Raw genomic sequence first — 18,820 nt, forward strand, 5'->3', positions numbered from 1 at the left:
ATAGTACACAGTAAATGAACATTGTACATATCAGGTAATATCCAGCTCTCACTATCAGCTGTCCTCGGTCTGTTTCCTGTCACTCCTCTTTCTTTTCTCATCAACTCATGTTCTTTTGTGTCACTATTGTTTGGGTTGTGTTGTTGATAATTAAGCTTTTCTGCTATTGGAGACAGTAATGCGCGCACACACATACACGACACACACACAGTGAATTGCTGTATTTGAGCAAGGCTCTGAATCTGCAACTTCTCTAGTCCTCACCTCAGTAGAACGTATTGAGTTGTGGACGTATTAGACTAAATGTACCATCTTTACTGAAAGAAATGCTTTTTAATGAGTGGATAATGTGCTATAAGAATTGCAGTTGTTCTTTCATAGTAATATATGTCATCCTCTGTCCTGTTTTCCCTGTGGTCTTGTGTCTCTCTGCTGCTGGTGTTGGCATCTAACTAGGGAAGTGGAGCAGGCAGGTCTGTCAGACTTGGAGATCATCTCCCAGCCGGTGGAGGATGAGAACCAGTGCTTGGCTCCTCCGGTCCAGCTGGTGAGTTTTGGCTACAGAGATCTACCACTGGCAGCTCTGGACCTCTCGCTGGCTGGCTCACAGCTTCTTTCCAACGTAGATGAAGACGAAAACAGAGAAGGGTGAGTGGGACTGCTGTTGTACGGTGAACACTTCTTCTACACTCACAAACCACTTTATTAGGTACACCCTGCTCTTTCTGGGTTAAACCTGCATTTTCCTTCAGAATTGCCGAATTCTTCGTGGCATAGATTCATCAAGGTGCTGCATGGAGACACTTCTCAGAGGTTTTAGTCCACATTGACATGGTAGCATCATGCAGTTGCTGCAGGTTTGTTGACTACACATCCATGACGTGAATCTCCTGTTCCACCAACTGCCTTTTTGGGGGGGGTTAGGGTGTATGGTATCTATTTCTAAAAAGAAATACAAGTAAAAATCTCTAGTTCATCTGGGTGGAATCCTCATAAATCATTTACAGGTGATTTTCAATTTAATAAAAAGTAAAAACTGAAGCATCATCTGAAAAGACATTTGTATTGTGTGCAGCTGATGTACAGTATATAAAAGTATACGTAATGTCAAGGATTGTTTTTTGTCTACATAATCTGAAAAATTGATTCAACATGAATTAGTTCAGTGAAACAAATTAGTATTCAGAGCTCGCCATTTTCACCCTGAGGTGATTACATTGACCAGAACATCAGCCAATGGCAGCAGCGGTAAGCCAGTCTTTCCCACCTGTCATATGCAGCACTGCTACAAAGGTCTCCACCATAGAGTGTTGAAGACCGAACTGATGCAAGGCAAACTTTGCTGATCTCCTGTCAGCAGTGCAAGGGAGGAAGAAGCTTAGAGAAATAGCAGGTGCACTGCTTGTACTGAGCTATGCCTCTCACAGAGTGTGGAAGGTGGACATGCATCATACTGTGCATACAGGTGAATGTGACAGCTTTAAGGAGAACAAAGTATGATGGGAATATACACTGAAACCTAAAAGTGGCTCGATTTAAATGTATTCTCTGTTGGAGTATGATTGAAATGAAATAGGAAAAGATGTAAGAAGAGCGTGTTTTTGAAAGTCACACATTGCAATCGTCTCTAACATTGTTAACAGGAATCATATTGAACACAGATAATTTATGTAACTTTTCAACCACCGCTAATGTCCAGCATTGAGCCGTCACTGCGCAGTCATGAGAAATTAGGAAGCGTGGAAGAGCTGCGACTTCCAGGAGGGTCTTCACTTAGTCTGTTATTGTGTGTGCTGAGAGTGTCTATCTATCTCATATGATCATGTCACCTCAGTTCTAGTAAAGCTAAATTATTATTGCAATGATGAAAGGAATTTTTGGAAAATTCTGACTTTTAAGACAAGATGCAGAACTCATAGTTTGTGTTTGAACAAACATTGATTTTACATGTGTTTACTTTGACTTGACTACTGGGCAGAGGGGACCCTCCAAAGTCAAACTTGTCACAAATTTAGGTTGCATTATGGGAAATTTAGAACTAAGTATTTATGGACCCATTCTAGACGTTATATGTCAGGATATATCAGCCTGTGTTTCACTAGCCTGCATTCTTACTTGATGGCAGTTTTTATTTCTGGTCTCGGACCCATGTAAACTGAAACAGGTACAGTACACTGTGTATGTCTACACATGTCCATGGTAGAGTCACTGGGATGTCAGTGTGTTCTTGACATGAACAATATTTTCCTTGTTAAGACCATCTACCACACAAACACGCACTCTCTCTCTCTTGCTCTCTCTCTCTCTCTCTCTCTCACTCACACACACACACACACACACACACACACACACACACACACACACACACACACACACACACACACACACACACGCACGTCCCATCACACTTGCATAAATGCCACATAGTATGCATGATTATCATCCATCATGTGTTAAGTCTCCCTCCCCAAGTCCTTGACTTGCTGTCCCCGTTGCTCGGTATTACGTCGATTTATCATTAAGTGACAACCTCTGGGTTGTCCAGCATCCATAAGTTAACCAAGATCAATTCATCATTTCAGACAAAGTACCCACCCTCCCTCCTCCTGCCTGCTGACAGCAGGAGCCTTTATTGTAAGTGACATTTTACCGCGAATGAGCCAGGAGCCGATAATATTGCACACTTAATTTCTTGTAAGTCTTTTGTTCTGACTATACATGATGTCACAGACAGTTACTGTGTTTTGTGTCACATGTATGATCAGAAGGAGGCTGTTTAATGTTGTTTCCTTACACACTTTCAATTACATCACTGATGCTGATTGATTAAAATCAAAAATGATCAAATTGTTCTTGACTGACGTACAGATTTGGACTGCACCAGCTGGGCCCTGACAGACTCTGTGGTCTCCAGGTTGTGTTTTATAAATTTAGCTGAAATCACAGCTTTGTCCTTACTTTGTGTGGTTGTTGATTTTGTCAGACAACACTGTGTGGTTATAAAATCAGGATTTGACCATTCAGCCAGTGATGTTTATGATTATTATGTGACATCACTTTGTGTTTTTATAATTGAGCAATGCAGACCTTTTTTCTCTAACTGAGAATTTGGATGCATGATGATGAGGCACTTCTCTAGCCTCTAGTGCACCCTGTACAATATAGAACTTAAGGCTTATGGGACCAAACTGACTAAGCCTTAAGTTAATTAGATACGTTTAGTAAAATTATTATAAAGCACCAGTATGCAAAATGATATAGATGAATTTTATAGACAATGAAAATATAAAAAAAAAGAGGAAACATAAGTATCGTTGGTTTAGACATGAGTGTCTGCATAGTAATTATGGTTGAAGTCACGTTAAACTTATGAGCTGCTATTTCTTTTCTGCCTTAACATGACTGTGTGAAATGCTGGTATGGCATATGGATATGAGGTCACATCACAGCTGTCCTTTTGATTAGTCACCATATTAACAGATTTTTATTTTCCACCATGCAAAACCTACTCCTTGTCCAGTCTCCTCATTCTGTCCAGCAACTGTGACTCAAACCTGGCTCTTAGCACAAGCTCTCACTAGGATGCACATAAACACCATAAGCTGTAGTACAGACTCCAACACACACACACACACACACACACACACACACACACACACACACACACACACACACACACACACACACACACACACACACACACACACACACACACGTACCATATCCATACACGGCGACTCATCCAAGTCCTCCGTTTGACACCAAATCAGGTCTCACTCCATTGGTTCCCTTCAGTTAGCCAGTCATGGCCAGAAACAGATGGACGTCACAGACGCACCGTCAACAGTGCAGTAGGCGATGCTGACACTCACACTGTGCTTGTATCACAACCAGAACACCCTTCATGTGTCCTGTCGTATATCAGGGTACGTGATGGCATGCATGTCCATCCCTGTATGCAGAACGAATGAGATAACGAGATGGTGAGCTGATGCCATTCACTCACTGTGTTGGATTTGTGCTGTTTGGAATAACTTTAGTGTACAGTAATGAATTATGCATACAGCCTTTTTTTTTTTTTTTTTTTTAATCGTAGCTCAACTTGTAAAATACCTGTATACCAGCTGAAAGTATGATTTATACAATAACTGGGTCACAGGCCTGCTGTTGTTGAGTAATTAAGAAACAAGACTACCAGTATGTTTAAATGAGCTCGCGTCCAAGGGCAAGAGACTAAATTTCTCCTTCTGGTCTCGGAGGCTGAAAAACTGTGCGCACCCCTGCTACAAGAAGCTCTAACAACAGATTTACCAGTCACTGCAGTGAGGGTTATTTTACCAGTGAGCTCAATTTGCTCAAACTGTGCTTAGTGCGATGGGGTCACTATTTCATATTCAAGTCATTAGTGCGAAATGTCTGGCTGTAAAAATGCTGCCAGTGGGAGTTGTAAAAGTCATCATTCTTTCTTTTAGCTTTAATGAAATTCCATTTAAATCCACCAGGCATGAGCCCCCGTAATGTGTGTATTACATCTTTAGTATACCTTAAATGCTACTACTAATCCTTCTCATTAATCACCATTATCAGGCCTTGTGTCTGGCCTTGTGTTGGAAACTTTCATTAGGATGTTCCTATAGCTCTTGGTTTGTTATAATAGAGGTGAACTATAGAGGAACACTGCTGTTTATAGGCCTCACAGACCTGTGAGATTTGACCTGAGAGGGAATATACAGCACTTTCAATTGGTGAGAAATCAGTAGTGAAAAAGAAAAAGTGTGAGTTTAAGAGGAGAAGACGCCTCCTCTGACATTAAGGCCATGTCATTAGAATCAGGGCGATGTAGCAAGAGAGCGTCTCACTGAATGTGTCAGTCAGTCTGAATCCTTCCAGGTCCCTCCCTCTGTTTTATTCTGTGGATTTCAGCACCGCTGGGCTTTCGGTGATTACGCTGGTGCCTCTGTCTCCTCATTACCGTATCGATCTACCTCTCAAACAGTCAGCGGCCATTACCCTCCTTAGATGACATTCACGAACGCCACGCCCATGCACCATCATCACGTTTTTACAAGTTTTATGCAGCAGTGGGCGGGTTACTTACTAAATCAGCACTTTCAGATTGGCTTACCTGTGAGCTGACTTTGTTGGGTCATAACGGCATGTAAGCACCATCAGGCCCATGTATTCACTTTCAGGATGCCTGTAGGAAAAGCTGGAGCGCATCTAACAGAGAGACAGATTGCAAAAGTCACCTTTAGGGAAATGAGGCTGAGGAAATGAAACTTTTTTTATGAGCATGTTGAATGATGAAGTGAAGTTGAGAGGAGGAAAGATGCAGCGGCGGGATGGGAATCCACAGCCATCAAAATGAAAATGTATATCTAAAGAATCTATTGGCTGCCCTGCTGACTATACCTGGAAAAGTGGATTGCTCCACCTCCCACCCGCCACCAGCCTGCATTAGCTGGCTCATTGGTTTCCTGAGATAGTGAAGGGGCATCCTGGAGGAAGCTATGCATGGGAGAATGTTAAGGCGTGTTCTGAAGTGATGTTTGGCAGAACTGTCACGTGTTCTCCTGAAACTAAGAATGTCACAACCACGGTAGAGGTTTTTCATCAACATGGTGACAGTTCATTGGGTGAGGAGTGGAAGATTGTTTTTACCGGGTAGTTTGGGAAATGTCTCGCCGTCAGCAGAGCCTTTCTCAAAGAAATTGGGTGTAAATAAAATCATATGCAAACTTCTCTGTTGTAACGTGTAATTAAACTGCTTGTAGCATGTTTAAAAAAAAAGTAGTAAAAGTTGCCTGAAATAGAATAATTGCAAGAAAAAATACACACCGCGTATTTACATGTTGTGTATTGTGAGCAGGAGAAAACTCAAAGGCAGTAATTGTGTTTATCAAACAGAGCTTTGTGCTATTGTGCTTTGCCCATACTGTAAGGCTGCAGCGTGTTTCATAGCGGGAAGCAAGCGAAGGGGATTAATCAAGAGAAAAGGCTCCTGTGTCAAGCTGCCACTGTGTGATGAAGCACCTACTGTCAGCCATGTTTGCATATCATAGCCTTTAGCATTGTGAAGGTGGCGCTGATCTTACTGCTATTTCTTATAGTGAGCTGCCCTCACTTCACATGATGGCAAAGTAGTCACTCACGCACTGCGTCCCTCTCTCTCTCTCTCTCTCACACACACACACACATGCACGCACATAGAGTATTTATACATTTAGAAAGAAAGAGGGGAAACAAGGCCAGGCCTGACGAGCTTTCTCACTGCACTGTGTAGTGGTTGTTATCTAATTCTCTGTAATCATGGTTCACTTCATATTCCAGTTTTACTGGGCTGTCACACATCATTAGGAACAATAGTGGTCCTTCATTGATGCTTCTGCACATTTAGAAGCTCTTCTCTTCGTTCTCTCTCATTCACCACATTTCTACATATTCCTCAGTTTCTTCCTTTTTCTGGGTCTCCTTCCATTTCCTTTGTTTCTTTGCCTTTTTTTGCACTCACTATCTCGTCCTGCTCTATCTATTTCTGTAATTGGTTTCATAGAATGTGTACCTTCTCATGCTGAAAACTAATCTGTGCTGTAACTCAACTAAAAGCCAAGAATCATCCCATATTTTATTATTTTCATGGTGACTACCAGAGGCACCTTTACAAGCCCCCCAGGAGCCTCGAGGTTCATGGTTTGATGGTGAAGGTGAAGATAGGTGGACAGGTTGGAGATTTCCAGCACCCATTTACTGTATTGTTGCCTAACACTATGTTCCTATCAGGAGAGATGTGGGCGACATTGTGGGAGGTGGTTGTTCTAGCTAGCATCAGGGGGCAGTTGCAGTGTTAGCAGTTTTGGCGCCATGGTAAGTGGAGTGTAGTTATTAATAGCTTTGGGCTCATCCATCTTCCTGTCTAGGAAAAATGCTGGGAGGACCAAGGTGGCATGGGCTTGTGTTCAGCACTTTCATGGCCGCCCACTCTCCCCCTAGTCATCAAGCTGCTTTTGTTTGTTTGCTTTTTTTTTTTTTTTTTTTTTAGGTTGAAGGGTTCTTTTGGTGCATTTCAGCTTGTATTTGTGTAGACGGCTGCTGGTGTGTGGCTTTGTTGAAAGGGGGAGGGGTCTTGGCCTCATCTCTAGCTTCCATTGATGGTTTAAACTGGCAGTTGAGTAGTTCCTGATGATAACTGGGCCAAAAGTGAAACAAGATTTAGAAATTAGGTTCCATGTTATGTGAAAAGGTACTTCCTTTAGTCAGAAAATGTTTTATTTTGTTTTAGGTTTGGAAAGTTTGCATTGAATTAATTGTTTTCTAAATTGGAAAATCTAAAACATGAATCTTATTTCTTCATAAGACTAAAATACTGTAGCACTGGACAAACACATTTTGACCTGACCAATTTAAAAATGGGCTAACTACAAACAAAATTAAAAGGTCTAGGTAGAAAAACGTAAAGCTTTTCAGGCCACGCAGGCATCATGCAGCATATATAAACACTACACTGACAACTCTGTTTAAAGGAGAAATAGCCTGGAGCTTAAATACCATTTAAAAAAATAACATCTAACACTAACCGAAAATACCATTTAACAAACTCTGTTATGCCTTTTAGCAACACACCTGACTCTTGCAGCAATACCTGCTCACAGCCTGAATATACAGTACAACCCAACATCTGATGTGCACATGAAAAGGTGTAATAAAGTGGTCACAATCCAGAGTGTGATGCTGACAGGGTGACAAGGAAAAGGGGAAACTAACTGAGCTTATTAGAGTCAGAAGAGAAGGGATAACACCTGGGTAAAAAAAAAAAAGCCCTGTGAAAGCAAGTTGCCAGACTAGCTCAAAAGACCACCACCAACCTCCCACTGCCATTACAAGTGCACACCTGAGCATTGGAAGGATGTCACATCCCATCCCAGTGATGGGTATGTGGTTGCCAGACGCTGAGACAGAAGCATATGTTGCTGAGATGGCTGTTCCAAATGTGCAAGGAGTCCAGAGTTAGGTACCAACACCAGATGGTTCATCTAAATCTGTAGTGAGCAGAGGGGGCGGGGTGGGGGACAGGGGCTCCAACCCTATGCCACCCACTAGCTTTAGGCCAAGGGTCCAAATGTTCCATTTTGGAAATACAGCTGGCCCATTTGCAAAATTTAGAAAGTTGTCAATGGAAAAATTCAAGTATAGCCCTATTCACATAATTATGTCCATGGTTTAGTGGTGAAACTGGTTCTGACACTTGGCTTTTGTGGCCTAAACCAGCTTTTCTTAACTCTTCCAGACTCCAGCCCCATGTAGTTTAGATACCAAATGTTCACTGTTTGTCATACTGGTTGTTTTTGTATCTCTTCAGAACAAGTGGATACACCTTTTATGTGTATTATTATGCAGCCATTCCATTTTGTCATTTAAATTGTATGTGATATAATGAACTCTGCAATTTATCATCTTCTCTGCCAATGTCCTTCCTAGTTTATTTAATTTAACATTTATATATCTACGTATGTTTTAATGGCACAATCCAGCTAAAATGATCAGTGTCATTAGTCTTCCTTGCCTGTACAGTCAAAGTTCAGTTTTTTATTTTGCTGCATTTAAATGAGCTATATATTTACTCAGCTCAGTCACCTCAGTTGAGATCCATAACTAACTGCAGTCTATAGTAGGAGTAGCCCGATCGAAGCTGGCTCTGACTGGCTGTGCACATGTGAATGCACACATGCAATATACACTCACAGAATACAGAATGTGGACATTGACCTTCCTGTCCCCTTGCAACATACAAATTAGTCTTTCCCCAGCGCTCCCATAGGACTGAGAGGAAAAGCTGAACACCAGTTGCCTTTGTTGACTGTTGTGGTGTTCAGGAGCTGCTCACAGTAAATCCCTATAGCTATATCTATCTATCTATCTATCTATCTATCTATCTATCTATCTATCTATCTATCTATCTATCTATCTATCTATCTATCTATCTATCTATCTATCTATCTATCTATCTATCTATCTATCTATCTATCTATCTATCTATCTATCTATCTATCTATCTATCTATCCTACAATGGTTGCTGCTGGCATGACTTGGAATTAGACTAAGAAGCTGTTATGCAACTGCTGCACATAAGCAAATGAGCCATTTGAATCAATACTCTGCTTTCCTGACAATATTGTTGATGCGAGAAGGTAAATATTGTGCTAATAATTTGCCTGTATAATTTACTTTTAGCTGCTGACAGAAAGTTTCAATAAACAAAACCTGCTATATCTGAGCAGAAGTCAGTCAGCTACCTCACATATTTAGATTTGACTCCAAAGTCAGTCATATATTTCTCTTGGTTGTGTTTCCCATGAAAATGCTGCAGGAGTTTGGGGGTTTGCCTCTTCCCTGCTGATGTGTTGTGATCAGTGGTGCACAGGCATTGGTAATGGGGAACCTTTCAAATGTAAAATTAATTACCTGCAATCTGACAGCATCAGGGAAACTCAGCATGTATTTTATGCTTAGTTGATACTCCCCCTTTTCCATGCTTGCTTTAGCATGAAGTGTTGTGTGTGTGAGTGTGTGTTTGTGAGTGAGTGCACTGGTTGTTGAAATGTGGAGCCTGCTGGAGACACATATGTCTCTAGGGGAGGATGAGATAGTGCCTGTCTGGTCTCTGCTTTGTCATATTTGTCAGGTGTGATTGAATTTGCCATCAGCAGATTTAGCTTGGAAATACACTTGTAATTGTAACAAGAGAGACAAAATAAAAGTCCTGACCTTATGTTAATGTACTACTGTATATACGTCGAGCAACTGTGCAAGCCGTGTTCCTTTAAATAGACTTGTAGTTGCTTGCTGGTGATACACCAACATGATGGAATAAGAAGTGAGGTAAAAAAAAAAAAAAAAAGTTGATATAGAAATTCTTGTTGGACTTGTTCTCTATTGCTGTCTATTCCACTAAAGCTGAATAAATGTTTAAGCAATATCTCCCCTTCCACTCCAGTGGAGTACTTTATCTGATGAGACCATCAGGTGCTGTGAGTCTGACAGTCCCAGTGTTTGGTGGCTCACTCAACGTGCTGGTATCGATTACTTCCCCTGATTTAATCTCCCTCCTCTGTTTCCCTGTCCAGCTCCACTCAATCTCAGCAGCAGTGGGAAACACTGACAGCTATATCAACCTGCTCAATTCGCACTGGCAGAGGAAATAATATAGAGAAATAGATGAGGTGGAAAGAGAAAACAGTGGAATCAGGAGAGCAAATGAAGAAAGAACAGAGAGTCATTTGCTAAATCAGATTTCAGTTGTGCAAAATGTCAATGTGAAAATGTGCGAAGCCAAAACAAGTTTGAAAACAACCAGTTTGGGAGGTGACCTTGTCCATTGTATGTGCTTGTCTATTGGTGACTTGGGCCAGGTGGTTCTGTCAGGCCGTCAGGGCCGAGTGGGTCAGGGAAACAACATTTGTTACTGTTCTCTTGCTTTAATAAGACTCATTAATATACTGCATGTGTCACCAGCAGTGTCTGACTGCGTCCCCTCTGGGCTAGGCTAGTTTTGGCATGACATGAAGTAAGGACACACACATTCACTGCATTTAGCCTCTATTTGTCTCTTATACCAAAATCTGAGTCTTCACACTCGCTGTGAACTCACATCCACATAAGTGTGAGTGTGTGTGTGTGTGTGTGTGTGTGTGTGATGCACTGGCTTTTTGCCTGTGAAAAGAAGAGGCATGTTATGGATGCCAGGCAGATTGAAACTCACAGGTTTATTGCCGTGTTGACTCATTTTAATATCCTCAGATGATAGATCTGATCTTGGCAAGGATGTTACCTTACATAGCACTGTGAACAAGGGGGGCGCTGTTACTAGATGCTGTGCTTAAAAAGGAGCATTTTAGGGGCGGGATTGTTCTATTTTCCTTTTTGAAACCACAAATACACTTCACATGAGCAATCAGAAAGATCATTCTCGTCACAGTAATACAGTATAGTAATACAGTTCTCAAATCAGCTGATCAGTTCCACACACACATTAGTATGTTATAGTACAGACTTGTGTTATATCCACACATAGTTCACTCTCTTATTCAATATTCAAACAAGTAAAAATATACATACTGTATATGTTATGAATTTTCTTGATGCTATAACTTTGACAGCATATTTTTCATTGTCTGTATTTTGAATGCATAGTTCCACGTTAATCATCCATGTAATTATTCTACACTTATTTCACATATTTTCTAAGCTAGTTATTATTTTTCTCAAAATTCTACACACAAATCCAAAGATCACACACATAAAATGCAAAGTACCACATATCTGCTCCAAAGAGAAACACTGCATTGAAAAATGCTAAACACCTTTCTCATCATAGTAATGTTTTGGATAAACCTTGTTCTAAATCATAGGCTGTTCTGTCTTTCATACATTTTCTCACACTGTTCTAAAGTGACAGTGCAGTTATCTGTTTAGTAATCTGCTGAAAGCAGAGTAAACTAATGCATTGTTAAAACAGGAAATAGTTATTTGTCTGAAGTTTTTCTAAAGTCAGGCAGGGTTTTTTTTTCATCAAACTATCAAATCATTTGGTGTCTCGAGTCTTGAAGCATTAGATAAAATTGGTTTAATTGTAAACAAGGTTTTGATTATTTTAGAGGCTTTTGTACAGTCAAATTGGTGTCATGAGAAATGCATTCTCTGCTCTGAGAACTGCATTGAGAGTGTGCGAATGAAGGGTGAGATGACGCTGATGCGTAATTTGCATCAAAGCTATTGAGAAAGAACGTAAGTGTGTGTGGACTTTAATTAAGGAGATACTGTATGGTGAGCAGAGGAAGCTCAAACACTGTGGCATCTGGTGGCAGTCTGCCAGAGCCGCTAGAACAACTGTGACGTTTGCAAGGGTGAAACTCTGATGTCTGAGGTGAGGTGAATGCAGCAAAAACTGTGATGCTTCTCATTGGCTCTGAGGTTCAAAAGCCTCTTTTATCCCCATAAAATAAGAAACAAACAAACATCCTTGCCACAGTGAGGTGCCAGGAGCTTCAGTGGACACAAGGCTGGTAAACAGACCGATTTCATCCAGCTGCCACTATCCATCCCTGCAGCAACTCCTGACGGTTTCTCCCGGCCCAGGCAGCTTTCTGTGCAGGCTCTCTTGGTGCCATTTACACACAGCAACTGCTGATGGATTTTTTTAAATGCCTGCTAAATATGTGTGTAGAGTTGCCAACTTCTACTAGTAGAACTACAGCCACAGATGGATAGTGGCAGAGTTGTTTTGTTGAAGAGTATTTTGTTTAGTAATAGTAACTTGTGTTTGATTGTGTGAGGGACAGATTAAACTTGACTAAACCCACATTGCCAGCAGCTAAAATACATCTCTTAAACTGTTCATTCAGCAGATAAACATGCCCAAATTTAAGATCAGTCAGGCAAGTTCAACCTGCAAAAGCACCCAGTTCACAAAAGCACTAAAATCACTCTCTCCAAGCCCTAAAAAAGCTACATTAGTCAGAGACATTTCATTCAAAGCTCAAAACCTTACACTTTCACCATTTGAAGTTTGGAGAAATGGGACTTTTGCTGTTAAATTATCACTGGTTAAACATTGGACATTTTGGATTGTTGGAAACACTAAATGTGTGGCTTCAGAAAGTATATGTGAAGAAGACATACTGTATATAGCAGATATAGCAGATGTGAAGCAGATGTGAATAAGGTCACTGCCACAGGAGCCAGTTTAAACACTTAAAGACAGCTTGCATCAACATTGTTACTCATAATATTGTCATATTTGTTGGGAAACACAGAACGTTGAATCGCTAGAAAGTAAAAAAAACTACACACTGTTCGCTTTTAACAAGAATTAGAAAAACTGATCCAATGATCCATGCAGAGAAGTTACTTTAGATTAACATATTTGGATCAAAGAATACTATTAAATCATCTGTCATAGCCACATTTAAGGCTGAGCTATCAATTTATGTTCAATGAAAAAATACAGTATGTGTGTTCATCGCTTTCTATGCAATAATAATGCATAATGCATAAAAATATTCCACACAATATAATGTGTTTGTTTTCAATCATCTTCAGATATGAACAGTATTTTAACCTTTTGTCTTTTCTCTTAGTTAGTGGATGGATAAGTGGGAAAGTCCTTGTTCACCAATGATTTAAAGGAATAATAAGATATTTTGGGAAATATTGCCAAGACCAAAATAAGAAGACCAACTCTACTATTTGTCTATATCATAAAATCAAGATAAAACCTATAGCGTAACTTAACATACAGCCTGGAAACAGTTGTCTGGTTCTGCCAAAAGGTAAAACAAAAAAAGACACTCAACTAAAACTTAGTTATTAGAGAAATATTATCTCTATAAATACACAGAAGACAGTGTGTAACACATTCAGCCCCATTCTTAATCTCCAAAGTGTTTAAAAACTGTGTTTGGCATTCTTTTAAACTGCACTGAGAGACATTAAACAGCCATTTAAGATTGTTTCATTAGGTGGTTTGTGGGTTTAGTCATAGCTACTGCTGAGGAACTTTAAAGTAGGGACCATGGCTCTGTTATAGGAGTCCCTTTAAAGACAGTCAGGGAAGTTCACTGTGATTGGCTGCACTATAACATGATTCCTGCAGCCATTAATGCTTGATGAGAATGTGCCCTTATAAAGTTTGTGAGTGGAGTATTTCACTTTTACCACATCTTTTTACAACTCCCCTCAAGGAGTTTTATTGTTCTGGATTTTTTTTCTTATCCTTTGCTTCCCTGCAGCGGTTGAATGATGCGTGAGACCATTTGATATAAGATGCACTTTGACAGACCGTCTAATCATATGGTAGAGGTCTGCTAACCCATAAGATCAGGAAATGGAGGTTGTTTGAACCAGTGAAATGTTTGGATGACTCAAATGCATGGGAGACCCGCAGCACATTTTCTTTTGTATATATATATATATATATTTATTTAAAAAAAAAACATATTCCAAAATCGCCCTCCAGCTTTGCATGCACCATCTCACTCAACAAGAAACTACTATTTCTGATGATCTTCTTTTATTTTCTAATATACACTATTACAATAGATTCCACTCACTATGACCAGGTGACTGGGTCTAAAGGAACATGTTTAGGTAAATACTGTGCTGTTGAGAGAAATCATGAATCTGTAAAGTTTAGAGAAGGTTGTTAATGGAGGGTTGACTTGTGCATATCCCCAGAGTTTAATGGAAAATTTCAGTTGAGGGGGTGAATGAGTAACTCTCCTCACCTTCACCCAATACTGTCAAGGTGGCCTTCAGCAAGGCACTGACTTCCAACTGCGCTGGTGGAACATTTCAGTCACAGTCACAAAAACATTTGGATGAAAAGCTGAAGATCATACACATACACACACACCCATAGTCATTGTTTCCTTGATTTTCTCACGGACACATTATCTTTGTGTTTGAACGATATAATCTCCCTGATATTCTCAACTGCTTCATATCTCATCCTCTATTATTTGTGGCACATGAATGCTGTGGGGGAAATCAAGGATGAAATGTAGCAGCTTGTGTTTTCTTAAATTCTCGCTCCTTTAAGTTTGGTAACATATGCTGTTGGCTGTGATCGGCATGCATGAGAAATTAACTACTACAGATGTACTGTTGAGATGAATATCGACAATATAGGACTTTCTTCTGAATAGTCATTTTATTTAAAAATGACTACTGTATATTAGAGGCTGTTCACATCAGTGACTGTGTAATGTATAAAGTGAACTGCTGGTTTGTTTCTCGTAGACAAGACGCTCAGGTGTCCTGGCATGTAGACAGGTGCACAAGATGGTACAGTCCCTGGCATCCGCAGAGTCTCGCCAAGACTCCGGTGGAGCAGATTCTACGCTATCTGGAGCTCGCCTGCTTGTGCCATTCCACCCAAAGCCAAGAAGATGATTGCTCTCAGCACGATTATGCCTTTATTAGATTAGCCATGCATTGTTTACATGATGGCGGCTCTGCCCATTCCAGCCTTGAACAAATACTTCCTTCTGAGAAACCAGTGGGAGGGTGGTGTGGTCATCTTGACAGGCTGCTGCTGTAAACATTTTCCTCAGTGTGACATAAATATGTTACTATGCCGTTTTAATCTTTAGCAATGCACTTTGTCTTATGCTCAGGCTGTGAACATTTCCCATTGATCTAATAACCAAAGAGCCAGACATGTGAAATAAAAAAGACACGTGTGGCCGGTGAGCAGGAGCATATACTATGTCAGAAATGAGGAGGTGACACTTAAAAAAAAAAGTCTCCCTATTGGGGTAGTTGTAACACAGCACTGAATCTACTACTAGTAAATGCTCCATGTGTGTTGTGCTTGTAAAGGAGCCAGCCAAGAAATCTCCCACCTCATATTATCCCACAACATCTACTTTTTAGTAGAAGGAAACTGGCATATAGTTAAATCCCTATAAACTGTAACACTTGTATTGTTTCTTCTCATAATTCTTTGAGGTAATGATATAATAATGATGGGAGTGATTTTTGAGCAGATTTATTCACTCCTTTGCTCACATGTCCAAAAACAATGCAATTTGCTTAAATTAATGACAAATTCTAATCAGAAAAACTAATACAGAAAAACGGTTATAGGCTGTAACTGGTATTAAAACAGATCAAATATTCAAATGAGTGCAGCATAATCAGTTTGGCAGCCACAGTGAAAATGGAGCCATTTTGCCACTGTTGCAGCTCGTGTTAGCTCCACGCCAAAGAATGAAGACATGATCAGAGGAGGGAAATGCTCTGCCAATGTCTGTCTCCTCCATGCCAGTGCATGGGGCGAAGGGAAAGGTAGTGGGCAGAGCCAACTTTCCACTCCAGCTGGAGAGCTGGTGAGAGGCATTGTTTCTCTCAGCTCCGACTGTCAGCCCTTGTAGTAGTCGGTCTGTAAGACTAGCCCACTATTTCAAAATAGCATTGAGCCACCTTGCCAAACACTTTAATGGCCTAAATGCTGGATTCTTTCACACTGCTTGGCAGGATGAAGCTTTTGTTTTTCCAGTCTTAAAAATATTTGCCTTATATTTTCTCTTAAATATGGAGCATCTTACCAACATTAAAGAAAATCAATTTACTCTTTAAGTAATGTGTTTATTTACATGAAGATACTGCATTTAATTAGATTTTCTTATATGTCACACTTTAACTGGTGTCCCAGGCCATTGATTTTGCTGAACATGAAAGAAGCATCCTCTACAGTGACTCCCTTCATTGCCATGTGAAGAGGAGTCCATCGGTATTCCAGTCACACTTACAGCTGATGTTCAAGTCACTAGTTCACAGAGCTTCACTGTCCCTGTCTCTGAAAATGTGCTCTCTGACCACCCTATACCCTTTTTCACTGAACTTTGCTGGGATTTTTCATCTTTCAGAAGTGTAAACTACCGCCCTCTGTTGGCCAAGCTCATTCTGTCACTCTGATGATTATTAATTGTAGCTCTGTACCTCTTTGTTTATTTTCATTAGTGCTACTTGTTTCAAGGCAATATATTGATTAAAAACTACACTACATTTTTCAATATATATATATATCAGAAATATGACATGAAATTGTGAACTATCTTGTTTAGTTGTCAGAACAATCTGTTTATGAGCCCATCTTACTTTTCTGATGTGTTCTTTTTTTCTTGTGTAATAATAAACTTTAACTGAGGTCGGTGCAATAAATGAATCATACAGCTATAAATCTACATTTACCTATTTGCGGTGTGCGAAATACCGAATATTCAGGGGGGTCCCCATCTCAATTGTTGCACAATACCGTTCTAAATTTTCTTAATATGCAGTAGCCTAGCAAGGGCGTCAGTTTATTTTGAAAAGTGCTGGGGGACAATAAACAAGGTGTGTGTCCCCCGCCCCTCCAGAGTAAGTCTCAATTTGGTCTCCTATACTGGGCAGGGTCTGCCTCCAAGTTTGAGCAAATAAAAGCCGGTCTCATTTAGAAGCTGGGTCCTTTTTAATTTCTGCATGTTCTTGTGAATTTAATCAAAGCTGTATTGTTGTGAGTTGGCTTCTGCCTATGCGCAGTGCTGTTTCGGCTGCCTGCCTTTTCGGTCATACCAACGTTTTTTCTTCATTTTTCATTAGGCTAATGTTAGGTTAATTTGTAACTCATTCCTTGTGCTCTGTCTCCTTAGGTCCAACTGGCTGAAGCCCTGTTGTGGTCATCGAGTGGCCCTGTGGCAGGTCTGTCTGCTCAGCGCTGGCTTCAACTGTGTCCTGGTGGCCTGTGTCATCCTGGTGGTGCTTTTCCTGTCTTTGGAGCTACTCATAGACACCAAACTCCTACAATGTAAATAGTGTGCACACATTTATTTAACCTATTTCAACATTTATTTATTATTTATTTTTTAATAAGGGAGGTTTTTTGTGTGCAAGTCCGGCAGTTCACCCCGTAGGCCTCGTACAACCACCTGGGAGGCAACACAGAGCAGAGCAGCAGCTGCACTGGAGCAGCATGGCATCATGTACTGTAGTGTCCTTGAGCAATAAACCAAATCTTTTACTCACTCAACTGCTGATGCACTGTGACCTACACATAAACAGGGTCAAAATAAGAGAATTTGTACCTTTTCATGGTCAGCATAATGAGATTTCAGGAATGGCAGCTGTTTTTTTTCTGGTTGTAGTCTGCTTCATTCCATTGTGCCAGTCCTGAAAAGTGACAACAGACATCATACATTTACACACATACCCTTGACATTTACATATTTCTCGATCCTGTTTTCTTTTCTACATCAGATTTGCCACGGTTCTGAAGGAAATATACTACAGAAATATACTTTTCACTCCACTGCATTTATTTTACAGGTTACATGGCATTTTTATTTTATCAATTTGCTTATAATCATAATTACAATCACAATCATAATCATAAACACAATCATAATTATAAGCATTATCATAACCACCATCGCAATACCCAGTGCCCCTTGTTAAATTTTAGATAATCAGTTGTGAGTAACTCGACCAGAGGCGTTCCCCTTCAAAAAATTAAGAGATGGTTTTATTTAAAATGAGTGTTTGATAAAAAAGAGTTAATGTATCCAATATTTCAGTGATGATATAATGACCAATTTGATTAGATTTATCTTGACAAGACAAAATTACCTGACTGTGTTAACTAGGATTTGAAAATGGTTGTATTGATACATAAAGTGAAGGATCTGATTACTTCTTTCACCAGTGGCCTCGCATGTGACGCCACAATCATGTGTATGTATTAAGTGTCCACTCTTTCCATCACTGCTGTGTGCAGCCTTGCCACTCAGAGAGGCGCTGGTTGAGCAGGATGGTAAACAGTTGTGATGGAGAGTGATGGAGAGAGGTGATAATGAAGCAAGTCTCTTGTCTATGGCAGCAAGCACATGTCCCCATCGATTACTGGCCAGCATCCAGCTCTGATGATACCTGAGTCTCGCTGCAGGGACTGCAGGTCTCTAGTCACTTCAGATTTGTTGTAATCGAGTGCTTTGCCTGCTGCTGTCCTGCAAGACAAAGAGAGGAGTGGGCAATAAGGTGGGAGTGAGTGAGAGCATGCACAGAGAGATTAGTGGAGCAGGATATTGGTAAATACAGGTTGGCGCTGTAGAATGATGGATGGACTCAGAGATATTGATAGACCTAAAAATGCTGATGGACAGAGTATCAAACAGAGGGGCAGTAGGAGTAGAGATATTGGTGAAACTTCAAAATGAATTCAGGTAGGAAAAAGTTTTTTTGTTCTGCAGCTTCTTAATTACAGAAACCAATGGATTGTATCTTCAC

The 18,820-nt window shown here is 40.3% G+C and overlaps 2 protein-coding genes across 2 annotated transcripts in view; both read left to right on the forward strand.

Moving 5' to 3' along the window:
- Nucleotides 1-18,820, forward strand: part of LOC311007767 (tropomyosin alpha-1 chain-like) — a gene marked incomplete at both ends in the record, with an annotated part of 69,749 nt that overhangs the window by 30,561 nt on the left and 20,368 nt on the right. The gene's annotated exons all lie outside the window — the stretch shown is intronic.
- LOC311008048 (transmembrane protein 266-like) overlaps nt 1-18,820 on the forward strand; it is a gene marked incomplete at both ends in the record, with an annotated part of 37,784 nt that overhangs the window by 7,991 nt on the left and 10,973 nt on the right. The window contains 2 exons of the mRNA XM_084001481.1: nt 457-648; nt 17,191-17,345. Of these exons, the coding sequence (XP_083857607.1) occupies nt 457-648; nt 17,191-17,345 (347 nt within the window). The remainder of the gene's footprint in view (nt 1-456; nt 649-17,190; nt 17,346-18,820) is intronic.

The sequence above is a fragment of the Trachurus trachurus genome (assembly GCF_905171665.1).
Source record: "Trachurus trachurus genome assembly, chromosome: 3".
In the NCBI taxonomy this organism is placed as follows: Eukaryota; Metazoa; Chordata; class Actinopteri; order Carangiformes; family Carangidae; genus Trachurus; species Trachurus trachurus.